General features: G+C 39.4%; 2 protein-coding genes across 3 annotated transcripts in view; one reads left to right on the top strand and one right to left on the bottom strand.

Moving 5' to 3' along the window:
* The window catches only part of LOC120940604, a 6,260-nt gene extending 3,558 nt beyond the window's left edge, over positions 1-2,702 (top strand). Inside the window, exon 8 of the mRNA XM_040353557.1 lies at positions 555-2,702. Within this exon, the coding sequence (XP_040209491.1) occupies positions 555-763 (209 nt within the window). The 3' untranslated portion in view covers positions 764-2,702. The remainder of the gene's footprint in view (positions 1-554) is intronic.
* LOC120940605 (putative nuclease HARBI1) lies at positions 2,290-5,393 on the bottom strand. 2 transcript variants are annotated; one of them, XM_040353559.1, is made up of 3 exons: positions 4,308-5,393; positions 2,931-3,290; positions 2,290-2,762 (listed from the first exon to the last, which is right to left on the bottom strand). In XM_040353559.1, the coding sequence occupies exons 1-3, from the start codon at positions 5,008-5,010 to the stop codon at positions 2,758-2,760; spliced, it is 1,068 nt and encodes a 355-aa protein (XP_040209493.1). In that variant the 5' UTR covers positions 5,011-5,393; the 3' UTR covers positions 2,290-2,757. The 2 variants fall into 2 exon arrangements, with proteins under 2 accessions (XP_040209493.1, XP_040209492.1); XM_040353558.1 differs by having other exon boundaries at positions 2,290-3,290.
* Positions 5,394-13,210: the final 7,817 nt, after the last annotated feature.

The following is a 13,210-nucleotide window of genomic DNA, read 5'->3' on the forward strand; positions in this document are numbered from 1 at the left end:
TAAAATGGTTTAAATCTTTCTCTAAGTAATTTTTTTAAATAAAAAATGTTGATCGCCAGTAGCTATCCGGTTAACCATTTTGTTTTAAATTTATTTGGAAGAGGGTGCTGACAAAAGGCAGTTAGTGTCAGAAGCAGAAATTGAAAGTGACCACTCTTTGAATGCACAGCCGTCTGTCTACTTCCAGGTGGAGGATGATCCACCAAGCAACCCTGAGGAATCAATCACCCTTTTCCTAGAAGAATCTAGTCATGAAAATGCTAGTAATGTAAATGCTTCTGAAGTAATGCCAAACCCAACTGTGTCCAACCATATAACTTTAGATACACCCATCCTGGGTACTCCTGATGTGGTTGCTACTGAACCCCCAGAGTTAAGCAGACCTAGAGACAGGAGAACAATTTGTAGGACACGAAACATGGATAGGGAACAGTACCATTTTGATAGAGAACAGAGTGATAGATTTCATAGTGAACAACAAAATTTTAGAGAACAGCTCATGCAGAGATTGGATAACCTAAATAGTAACATATGCAAATCTAATATTCTCCTAGAGCAACATAATGCAGCTCAACACACCTATCGCCAGCAGAAGCTCTCCTTTATGGCCAAACTAACTGAACTCTTAGAAGCACATCTGCCATCTCCTGGTGAGCAATCTCATAATGCTCGGAATCTAACCAGCAGCAACCACAGCAGTTTTGTTTGTGAAAGTATTATCGAAAATGATGCTATTGATAATTTTACTATTCAGGATATTTAAATGTTATAAGAAGTACAATTTTTTTTTTTTAATACATTTCACATAATTCACAACTGAGTTTGAATTTAAAGAGCTTGCAAACATTTGTTCTTTAAATTTTTACTCAGCACGCAACATTGTTAAGTCATATATTGCCCAAAGTTGACTGCTATATAGATGCTTTTTCCAGTTAAATATGTCATTTGACCATGTCGTTGCAGATCTGTACCAAATATGTGTAATCAACATGACGTTTGTATTTGAGTTTTAGATGTTTCAATGGCCATCATTGATCAAGCTGGTTGGATGACCAATGAAACGTCTTTAGACAGTTATGTAGCTTTGATTTTATTTTCAATAGATATACAATTAATGTTATATGGGATTTTTGCTATGACATTACAGCCTCTGAAAACATTTCAAAAAAGGTTGAGAATTATGTGAAATCTATTTTTATCTATCAAGCATGTTCTAGTATTCATTACTGTTATCATTACGGTTTTCATAATTGTTTGTATATACACGTTGAAATGCAAGTGCAACAATATTGTCAAATATTTGTTTTAACATGTATATTTTTTTTTCAAAAACAGAACCATTTTTTTGTTGTAAGGCAAAAAAAGTGGTAGGATTGTTGAAAAGTAGAAGTGAACTATCAATAGTAATAGAGTTGAAGTTACAGAGTAGAGATATAATTCATCAGCACTACATAAAATCATCAATCATATTCGTTTAATAGGAGAATACATCACATAACATCACGTCTACGCATTTGAAACAGACACCCTTTGTCACAGCAGAAAATGTGACAGGTTTGTCATGCTTTTCTTCCGTCAGGAAGGCACACTATTGGATCTAAATTTTTTTTTTTATATTTTATCCACGTGGATGTAAATTATTGATATTTTCACTCAAGTGCTTGGTTTTTTATCTGTACTCTGTGACTAAAATGCGCCATCCATTGTTGTTGTCACAGCAAGGACCATGTTTCTCTGTGTGGTTTTCGCCGGTAGTTTGATTCATACTAAAAAAACAAACATCCAAATGGTTGCATACTCCATCTTGCCCAACCATATATTTTTGATGTTGTGTTGGCTGTAATTTGACTTCTGTAACTTTTGAAACCACATGTTATTGGTATGGAATGTAAGTATCATTTCCTGACTAATGAGGTTAAAAATGTTTCTGCAATTTGTAGACAACCGCTATTCCATCTTTCAAATGCCCTGCGTGGAATAGTTAACATTTGAACTAACGTGCATTGTTTCTCAGTAATGAAATGAGTAATGGTAACTGCGGTGTGGGGTGGAGAGGAGAAATTAAAATATATGTAACATTTGGGGTAATGGTAGATGACTATAGGCAACCAAAGGTAGAGTTAAGTGACCAGTGATGAAGGTGATGATATACAAAACAATAAATAACACCAAAAATATAATATTATGATTCAATTATTGTGTTATTTAATGGTTTGCATATCAACGGCTTCTTTACAGGTCACTTACTCTCTTTACCTTAGGTTGGCTATAGCCATCTGCCATTACGTCAATTGGTGGTATTTATTTTAGTTTTATTTCATTTCTCCCCTCTCCCACACAACGCAGTTAACAGCACTCATTTCATTCACCATCTTTCTGGCAAGGACATGGTTTCAGGCAACTGCAGCATTTCAACTGTCTTTGGCACACAGTTCTGTCTTCTATTTTATTGCTTCTCACTAATGTCAAAAAAATGTTGGTACTTATTAGCAGATAAACAGAATTTTTGCGTGTATAACCCACACTTACATTTGTTGCAATAAAGAATTCAAACACAATTTAGATTTTGTAAAAGACTTTTAAGTGAAACTTTTATTTTACATGTTTGAAACTGTTATTGTTCAATGTTGTAAAAAATAAATGCAAAAGAAGTACAACAAAGTGAAAATACAAAAACAAAATAAAGACTCATTTTTTTGCAATTTTTGTACTCTTGTCTTAATTTTATTATAGTTCTCCAAAGTTTTTAGAGTTGAGTTAACCTGAAATAATAAAAAAAACATCATTGGTTAAGATTTTACATTGATAAACAAGATCAGCCCAAATAATTCATTTTACAGCATGTCTGTCTCTTCAACTTAATAATGCAAGTTTGTGATCATTTCTGATGGTGTTTGGAAAATTAAAACCATGTTACGGTGGTTTATTACCTGAAAAATAGTTTGCAATCAGTTTACTTCTTGCTGTGTTTCCCCTTTGATCATTTTCCACTGGAATTGTGGGCATGTCATCCTCCACTGTGGTGTCTAGTTCCTCTTGTAGTCCACCATGCCTTGCAATGTTATGGAGAATGCTGCATGCTAGGAACATATCAGCTACCTTACTGGGGGAATACTGTAGGAATCCACCAGACAAGGACATGCATCGGAAACGGCTCTTTAGGACACCAAAGCATCTTTCGATCACCACTCTTGTTTTTGTATGAGCAACATTGTAAGCTGCTTCTGCAGGAGAGGATGGCCTGTTGATTGGTGTTAAGAGCCATGGTAGACAGGGGTAACCAGCATCTCCTATAAATTTTAAAACAATATAAATTTATTTGTAAGTATAGAAGAAATCATGCTAAATCACATGATGTAGTGGCCAATTGTGTGGTCATTTTAGAAAATTTTCCATTGTTAGTCACATATGGATAACATACGTCTAATAAAGCACATTTTAAAATTATTTGTGGGGGCAAGGTTCTGGATTTGTACTTTTGATTGAGCATTAATGGTACTTAACTCACAACACAACAGCATACCACAGTTGTGGGCCATTATTAGTGTAGTGTAGTGTAGTGCATGTGAATGTTATGCGAAAATAAAAATGCTGGAGGAAAAGTCTGCCTGTCATAAATATTTCAATACTATAGTGCAGACCTCGTATGGGACTATAACGGAGAACCAGAGGGACATGTCTGTTTCATGTACAATACATATGCACAATGGGGGGGGGGTGATTGTTGTGCTTGGTAGTGCTGCTTGATGTTATGCATATTGGGGGGTTAACCGAAGGGATAGTGTTGAACTCCCAGATTTAAATATTAACTATACATTCAAGTAAATCAACTACTGACACAATTGTTGCATCTTATGCTGCAATCATTTACATATAGGTACTGTACTTAATTCTGGTGGGTGGCTTCTTTGGCACACCTTGGTCATGTGTGTTTTGATAAGTAGTTCCTAGCTCTGTCATGTGATGTCTTAATATGATAGTGTAATACATTACTTAAGCAAGCTTGAAGTAGTGACTACTTTTCAGTGCACACGGAACATGTGGAACAACAATACACCTCACATGAGAAAGGAAAGATTTGTGGACCTTGAACCAGGTGATAGCTAACTAAAAAGTACTTGAAAGTATTTTGGACATTTAAATTCTGAGTTTATTATTACATGTTTTTGAAATACTGATTAATGTAAAGCTGTTGAGCTGTCATGTTACTGATATAGCACTAATGTCAGTCTAGTATGGAATAAAAAAATAAATACGCATTTATAACTGGAAAACACACCATAAAATAAACAGTGGAGCACACTTACCCAGCAGCCATCCATTATTTTCTAAGTCCTTGTCCAGAGTATCATATATTCCCGATTGGCGCAATATATGGGCATCATGACAGGATCCTGGAAAGCCGGTGACAACATCACGGATTATGAGGTTCGAATCACAGATCACCTGGATGTTGAGGGAATGGTAAGCCTTACGGTTTCTGTAGATGTGCTCCTGTTCTGATGGGGGACATAATGGCACATGGGTGCAGTCTATTGCCCCAATGACATTGGGCATTCCTGCTAGGTCAAAAAAACCACGTTTTATTTGATCCCGCTCTTCACGTGACTTGCCCATATGAATGTATTTTGGAGCAAGTTGTCGCAGTGCTTGCAGGACGTCGACCAAGCAGCGGGAAAAACTGGGTTGTGAGATGCCAACAATCTCACCACTGACATGTTGGTATGAGGCCTTTCCTAGAAAATGAAGTACTGCCAAAAAACGCACAAGACCTGGTACTGCATTACTTCTCCGCGTGCGTGTTTCTAGGGCCAAGTGTATTTCATCATACAGGGAATATATCATGGGAGAGGATAATCTGAATTTGGCTATCACCTGGGTTTCAGAAAATTGATCCAAAAAGGTACGTGAACGAAATACACGTTTCTCTATCTGAACGACATTCTGACGTGTCCTTCTTCGCCTCTGGATCAGTTTCAGTTCAAATAGAGCACATCCAAATGGTTCCATCTTGCACAAAACTCGTAACAAAATTTACCACAAGCCTAAACCGCCAAAAAATTCCTCTCAACAAATGATATACCGCCTGGGAAATGTCATAACGCCACCCTCAGGGAGGTGCTTATTTAACGATTGCTTAGCGATCGTTAATTGTCTAAAAAACCTTTGTGAATTGCACTTCTGTACATATTTAACGATTTGAGTCGTTAAAACAACGATCAATACGTTCAATAACGACTCAAAACTAAAAATATCGGTTCTGTGTAGTGAAACGTTATTTGATGATTTTTACAAGCGTTAAATCGTTTAGTGAATTGGACTTGATTCAATAACGTGTGAAATCGTTTACATAACGACCGGTATCGGCAAAAAAAGCTTTGTGAATTGACCCCATTGTATTACCATTTGATCCCCATGGGCCTAATGCTTCACCCTCCTCTCCTGGAGGGAACCATGGATAACCTCCTAATGGAGCCATTGGTGATGTATGGGGGGGCATATTTACCAGTTTTATTTATTCTATCCCACACCATACAGCCACCATGACATCCTCACCGTGAGAACCACTATTCATTTGTGACGGACATTGTCACCTTACAAGTTTTACTGTGTGGACTCATTTTTGTTTTTCACTGTTTATTTCTCCATGTTGGGTTTAGATTGCTAGTGATTTTTATATATTTCACGATTGCACAATTTTAGCGCTACATTTATATTTCCACTTTTTTTTTGCATTTTTGTCACATTTTTGTGTAGCTGCTTCCCCTTCTCTTTTTTTGGGATAGTGCAATAATCACCCTTATTTACACAAACTACTAAACCCATCAGCCCTCCACATGAGATGAGGCAATGCAGACATGTGGGTAGTCCAGCCTGGGTGGCAACCATACAGTGGAGAATGAGTGTAGCCATATATGGACATGAAATATGTTATTCATAGGATTATCAGGTGCAAATTAACCACTTCCCGACCCCCGCATGTACATATACGTCCACAATATGGCACGTACAGGCACATGGGCGTACACGTACGTCCTCGCCTATTAGCGGGTGGGGGGTCCGATCGGGACCCCCCCCCGCTACATGCGGAGGTCGGGTCCGCTCGGGGAGCGATCCGGGACCACGGCGCGGCTATTTGTTTATAGCCGCTCCGTCGCGATCGCTCCCCGGAGCTGAAGAACGAGGAGAGCCGTGTGTAAACACGGCTTCCCCGTCCTTCACTATGGCGGCGCATCGATCGCGTCATTCCCTTTATAGGGAAGACACGATCGATGACGTCATTCCTACAGCCACACCCCCAAACAGTTGTAAACACATACTAGGTGCACCCTAACTCCTACAGCGCCACCTGTGGTTAACTCCCAAACTGCAACTGTCATTTTCACAATAAAGAATGCAATTTAAATGCATTTTTTGCTGTGAAAATGACAATGGTCCCAAAAATGTGTCAAAATTGTCCGAAGTGTCCGCCATAATGTCGCAGTCACGAAAAAAATTGCTGATCGCCGCCATTAGTAGTAAAAAAAAAATAAAAAATAAAAATGCAATAAAACTATCCCCTATTTTGTAAACACTATAAATTTTGCGCAAACCAATCGATAAACGCTTATTGCGATTTTTTTTACTAAAAATAGGTAGAAGAATACGTATCGGCCTAAACTGAGGAAAAAAAATGTTTTTATATATGTTTTTGGGGATATTTATTACAGCAAAAAGTAAAAAATATTGCTTTTTTTTCAAAATTGTCGCTCTATTTTTGTTTATAGCGCAAAAACTAAAAACCGCAGATGTGATCAAATACCACCAAAAGAAAGCTCTATTTGTGGGGAAAAAAGGACGCCAATTTTGTTTGGGAGCCACGTCGCACGACCGCGCAATTGTCTGTTAAAGCGACGCAGTCCCGAACTGTAAAAACACCTTGGGTCTTTAGGCTGCATATTGGTCCGGGGCTTAAGTGGTTAAGGCAAGAGCCTGAAAAAAAATACTCAGGTACCGCATCTAAGGACTAGTAAGATGCAATATTTTTTTTTACTTTTTGTGGTTAGATATGGTGAGTCTTGAAAACATAAGCAGATAAAACAAATTGTATACTTTTATTAAACAAATTAAATTGAATATACTAGGGAAATGCATTGCTATTTAACCACTTCCCGGTCTTATTGGTATATACTGGTGCATCCTCGGTTTGAGTGGTTATCCCGGGGCCATAGCTGCAGCTGCAGTCATGACCTCAGTATTTTGTTTCTCAGATGGTGATGCTGAATAAAATAAAAGTGATCCCAGTGGCTTCTGGATTGCTTTTACATGTGGCTGAAGAGGGTTGTCCCCACCTCCCGCAGACTCTTTCTCAGGCTCTCCTTTTCAACCAGAGAGCCTAGGACTGAAATAGGTAGTTTTAATGGCTGACCATAGAGATGAAGGAGGAATGGAAATCCCCCAATCATCCCTTGTGATAAGGGAGCAATAAAGTTGATCAAAAAAATGAAATAAAAGAGAAAGTGTACAAATATATATATAGCAACCCCCTCCCCCCATGCTTGTGTGCAAAGGCGAACACATACGTCAGTCAAATATGTAAACATTGAATGCACAACACATGTGAGGTATCACCATAAATGTTATAGAGAGAGCAATAATTCTATGTATGAGAGAAGTGTAATGCCGTGTACACACGACCATTTTTAATGGTCTAGAAAAAACAATGTTTTTTTCAACCCGATTATTGTTAAGCCGGCCTTGCCTACACATGATCATGAAAGAAAAATGCTCTAGCAAAGCGCGGTGACGTACAACACGTACAACGGCACTATAAAGGGGTAGTACCATTCGGATGGTGCCACCAGTGGGGCTGCTTTTGCTGATTTTGTGTTAGTAAAAGTTTGGTGAGTGACGATTCACGCTTTTCAGTCTGTTACAGCGTGATGAATGTGCTATCTCCATTACGAACGCTAGTTTTACCAGAACTTCTGAGCATGCGCGTTATTTTCACGTCGTTAAAGCCCACACACGACCATTTTTTACGATGTTAAAAACGACAATGTTAAAAACAACGTGAAAATTTAGAGCATGTTCTAAATTTTTAATTGCCATTTTTAACGTCGCAAAAAATGCTCTGAAGCCCACACACGATCGTTTTTAATGACATTAAATAAAAATGGCATTTTTCACATTGCGAAAAATGGTCGTGTGTACGCAGCATCAGAATTGACTTAGCCAGCTAGTGGTTAAAAGGCAAGTAATACAATTATATTTTTTTTTCATCATGAAAACTAAAATTACATTATTTGTAATATTGTCTCCAAAATATTTCTATCTTTCATGCTCCTTTAGTTGTTATCAAATTATAATGGTAGAGTCTATTGCAGTGTCTAGAGACCCTTGGAATATATCTGTATTTAAAGTATACTGTGATTAGGCACAGTGGTGGCTTTACATTGGAAGCATTTCATGCTGTGGACAATTATTACAATACAGAGTGCTAATTGCTTTTCGATTTGCAGACTGTGCCTCCAATAACCATTGCTGTGCACCTTGCCATGAACTGTCTTATAATGATACCTTTCCTCTATCAAAGGACAAAATCAGCTATTGCGGGTTTGAAAATCAGCATTAAGCATTTAGGAAAATAGAGCAACATGGTTTAATGCAACTGTTGGTATGCACTATTGTACTGATTTCAACTGACATTAAACAAAAGCCACAACAAAAGCCACAGAAATATTGTTTTTATTAACCTTAATTTGTAAATTTGTACAGAACAATAACCATAAATATTCAATTTACTTTTTGTTAACTACATTTTCCTCAAGCACATATTCCTACTGCATTTTAGTAATACTGTTATTCGTATTTTTTTAAAAGCAGCAGCCACCCGTGTTTTTGTTTTTTTGTTTTTAAGAGGAAAACTATTGTCTTGTTTTATATAATGTATAAAAGATACAGTCCAATTTGTAATGTATAGTTATTAAAGGCATTGTATCATCATTTTGTACATGTCATCTTTCTTCATTAAGGTCAGGGCTAAAGAATAATGCTTGTAAAAAAATAAAAAAATAATAAAACTTGTCAGGACAGGTGCAAATCTACCGTCTCCAATGCCGATGATTCTCAATCATGGTGGCTGAGCAGCTGAAGAGGAAGTCTAGTGGAACTATGTTCCTCTATAGTTTCCTGGGTCACTGGGGAAGCTATCCGTTTGGATGCTGCCACCCTATGTGACTCTGGCAGCCATCTTGGGTCAGGCAGAACATCCCAATTTGACGCTCCTAATCTGAGTGGGTGGAATAGAGAATGATGCCCAGGCAGCCCATCCCCCATACAGTTAGTAAACACACCCAGGGAACACATTTAACCCTTTGATCACCCCTGATGTTAACTCCTTCCCTGCAAGTGTCATTAGTACAATGTCAGTGCATATGTTTAGCACTGATCAGTGTAATAATGTCACTGGTTCACAAAAAAGTGTCAAAAATGTCAGTTAGGTGTTTGATCTGTCCGCCGCAATATTACAGTCCCACTAAAAATAACAGATCACTGCCATTACTAGTAAAAAAATAATAATAATAATAATAATAATAATAATAATAAAAATGCCATAAATATATCCCCTATTTTGTAGACAATGTGGCCTAGATTCACGTAGGGTGGCGTAAGTGTGGGTGGGTGTAGCGTATCGTATTTACGCTACGCCGCCGCAACTTAGAGAGGCGAGTGCTGTATTCACAAAGCACTTGCGTCCTAAGTTACGGCGGGGTAGTGTAAATGTGCCGGCGTAAGCGTGCCTAATTCAAATTGGGAAGAGGTGGGCGTGTTTTATGTAAATAAAGCATGACCCCACGTAAATTAAGTTTTGAACGTACGGGGCATGCGCCGTCCGTGGACGTATCCCAGTGTGCATGCATCGGATAGAATGCCTAAGATACGTCGAACACTGCCTACGATGTAAACGTAACTTACGCACAGCCCTATTCACGTACAACTTACACAAACGACGTAAAAAGATACGCTTGTTCCGACGTCCATACTTTGCCTGGGCTGCGCCACCTAGAGACCTGCTTTATCTTTATGCCGACGTATGTCTTACGTAAATGGCGTAACTAATTGCGACGGGCGTACGTACGTTCGTGAATCGGCGTATCTTGCTCATTTGCATATTTGACGCGGAAAACAACGGAAGCGCCACCTAGTGGCTAGCGTAAATATGCACCCTATGATACAACGGCGTAGGAGACTTACGCCGCTCGTATCTTAGCCAAATTTAAGCGTATCTGGTTTCCTAAATACGCTTAAAGATACGACGGTGCAGATTCGGACTTACAACGGCGTATCTACTGATACGCCGATGTAAGTCTTGGAGAATCTGGCCCTCTAACTTTTGCACAAACCCATCAATATACGCTTATTGGGGTTTTTTACCAAAAGTATGTAGCAGAATCAAAATTGGCAGTCTTTTTTTTTGTCTATAGTGCAAAAAATGTTGAGGTAATCAAATACCACCAAAAGAAAGCTCTATTTATGGGGAAAAAAAGTACATAAATGTTATTTGGGTACAGCGCTGCGCGACTGCGCAATTGTCAGTTAAAGCGACACAGTTCTGTATCGCAAACAATGGCCTGGTCATTAAGGGGGTAAATCCTTTGGGGGAGCCCATCTGGAGGCCAGGCAAATGCATGCATGGAGAGATGCCAGGGATTATGCGCAAACACAGTTGATGAGTGAAGGGTGTGTAGTAAAAGGTCAGCTGGTAAACTCTCTATCCCAATCTACATGCCAGCAAGCAATGAAGCTTTCTAAGGAATACAGTAAGGGGTAAGTTAAGGCCTTGTTCTCAAAATCAAAGAAAGCTTGTATTTTTCTGCAACCAAGGTACATTAATGGTATATTGGTACATAGGAGAGCTGGATATTAGAAAGAAAGGCAAACTTAGCCTTTAACTCTATGCACAAGAAACTTATCACATACCACACAATGGCTTCACGAGAAAATTCCTGGTGAATCTAATCGCACAGTGAAAAGAAGAGAAAATAAATCACAACACTAAAGGCTACAGCAACTTTTTTTTTTTTTTTATTGTTTATTTATAGAAGTTTGTGAACATCTTGCAATCTTACAATGTAATACAAAAGAAAAAGGCATTTCAACTTTCGGAGTACAGAACAAAGCAAACATTCATATGTATAACACATCATGGATACAGGTATATTCAGGTGAAGCATTTTCCAACAAGGGATCATCCAAGCATATTTAACATACTGTCCTAGTACAGCCCTACTGTAGGGCCTCCGTTTTTGACTGGTTAATCTTAAACTCTGAGAGTGATCCAAATGTGGAGAGAGTCGTGTAAGGAAGGTAAGGAGGTGTAATGGTGGATGAGAGTCAGCAAAATATTGTCAGCGAAAAGTGATAGCTTATAGTCCTGTTGTCGCAGCGAAACCCCCCCCATATATCTGGATGGAACCTAATGGCTAATGCGAGAGGTTCAAAAACTCAAAATAAACAACAGGGGTGACAAAGGACACCCCTGCCTAGTACCATTGCTGAGGGGGAACCGCTGCGACAAATATGAAGATAGCTGAACCTGAGACGAAGGAGTAGAGTATAAAGCCTGCTGTCAGGGTTGAGTTCCTCTGCTGGTGGCACTGGGGTTCACTTTGCAGATGGCTACAGTTCCAGTGTCCACCAGCAGGTGTCTCCCAGAAGCCAGCAGGTTCTGATCAGCCACACCTGGCTCCAGCTGCCAGGTGGAAATTTAAGGCTGCTTCTACCTTCCCCCAGGGCGTCACTATCCTGTCTGATTGCCTCCTTGCTGCCAGATTGTGCTTGATAACCTTCCCTTGTCCTGATCCATCCTGCACCCTTCTGCCTTGTTCCATGCTCTTGTTCCCAGTCGTGTTTCCCCCTCCTGGCATCCCTGTTGCCTTTGTCTCTCATGTTGTAGATATTGTATATAGATAGCAGTTAGGTTCATTAGTTATTCTTCTTGTTTGCTGGAGTGGTTTATGCTTTAACTGATTGCTGTGTATGTTTATTGGTGTGTGTTCACTGTAAATAAATATCACTTTAATGATAAATACTTTCTTTGGTCTCAGTTCCTTGGTGTAGCTACATGTCTGGTGGTCTTAGATGCTGACCCTGTCACCTGCAAGGCCTGTATAAAAGAACCAGATAATCTGTATCTAGAAAGGACTGCAAACATGAAAGGCCAACTAAGGCTTTTTGCGCATCCACGCTTAGAACAATAGCAGGTTGTTTAGTTTTAGTTAAAATGTCTATCAGGTCTACAGTCCATCTAGTATTGTCACCTGCATGCCTCGTGGGGATAAAATCCACTTAATCTTTGTGAATCAGTGTTGTCAATAATTAGGACAGTTGGTTTTAGTAAAGATATTGTAATCCGAGTTCAATAGTGCAATGGGGCGGTAATTGTCTGGCAGTGAGAGGTCCTTACCCGGTTTAGGAATGACAGTAATGTATGCATGTAGAAATTGTGAGTGTGGGATGGAACCCTTGAGCAAGGAGGAATACAAAGACTGTAGATGGGGATTGAGAATTTTGGAGAAAGTCTTATAATAAACATAAGGAAGCCCATCTGGGCTGGTAAGGCTTTAATCACCTCTGCTATGTCCTCTATAGTGACAGGGGCATTGAGTGTAGAGTTTTGTGCATTGGACAACTTGGATAAGTCTAAAGAAGACATAAAATCATTATTCTGAGAGAATTGGGGAGTCGAGTCGGAACTTAACTGCTTGCCGACCAGCGCACGACTATATACGTCAACAGCATGGCATGGACATGCAGAAGGACGTATATATACTTCCCTTTTAAGAAGCCAGCATTATGGGCACGCTGCCGGGAGCTCCGTGACTCCGACCGCAGGTCCTGCAAACTCGATGTCCGTGGGCAAACCCGCGATCATCTTACGGAGAGGAAGAATGGGGAGATGCTGATGTAAACAAGCATCTCCCTGTTCTGACTAGTGACAATGACAGTGATCACAGCTTCCTGTTATCGTAAGCAGTGATCACTGTCTTGTCACACGTAGCCCCATCCACCCTACAGTAAGAATCACTCCCTAGGACACACTTAACCCATACAGCGCCACCTAGTGGTTAACCCCTTCACTGCCAGTGTCATTTTCACAGTAACAGTGCATTTTTATAGCACTGATCGCTGTAAGATTGTCAATGGTCCCAAAGATTTGGCAAAAGTG

The sequence above is a fragment of the Rana temporaria genome, chromosome 5 (assembly GCF_905171775.1).
Source record: "Rana temporaria chromosome 5, aRanTem1.1, whole genome shotgun sequence".
Classification (NCBI taxonomy): Eukaryota; Metazoa; Chordata; class Amphibia; order Anura; family Ranidae; genus Rana; species Rana temporaria.

Excerpts from the sequence above, each read along its gene's own strand:
- LOC120940605 (XM_040353558.1), bottom strand. The coding sequence starts at position 5,010 with ATGGAACCATTTGGATGTGCTCTATTTGAACTGAAACTGATCCAGAGG. Across the intron at positions 3,291-4,307 it reads AAATAATGGATGGCTGCTGG|GAGATGCTGGTTACCCCTGT; the intron begins GTAAGTGTGCTC and ends TAAAATTTATAG.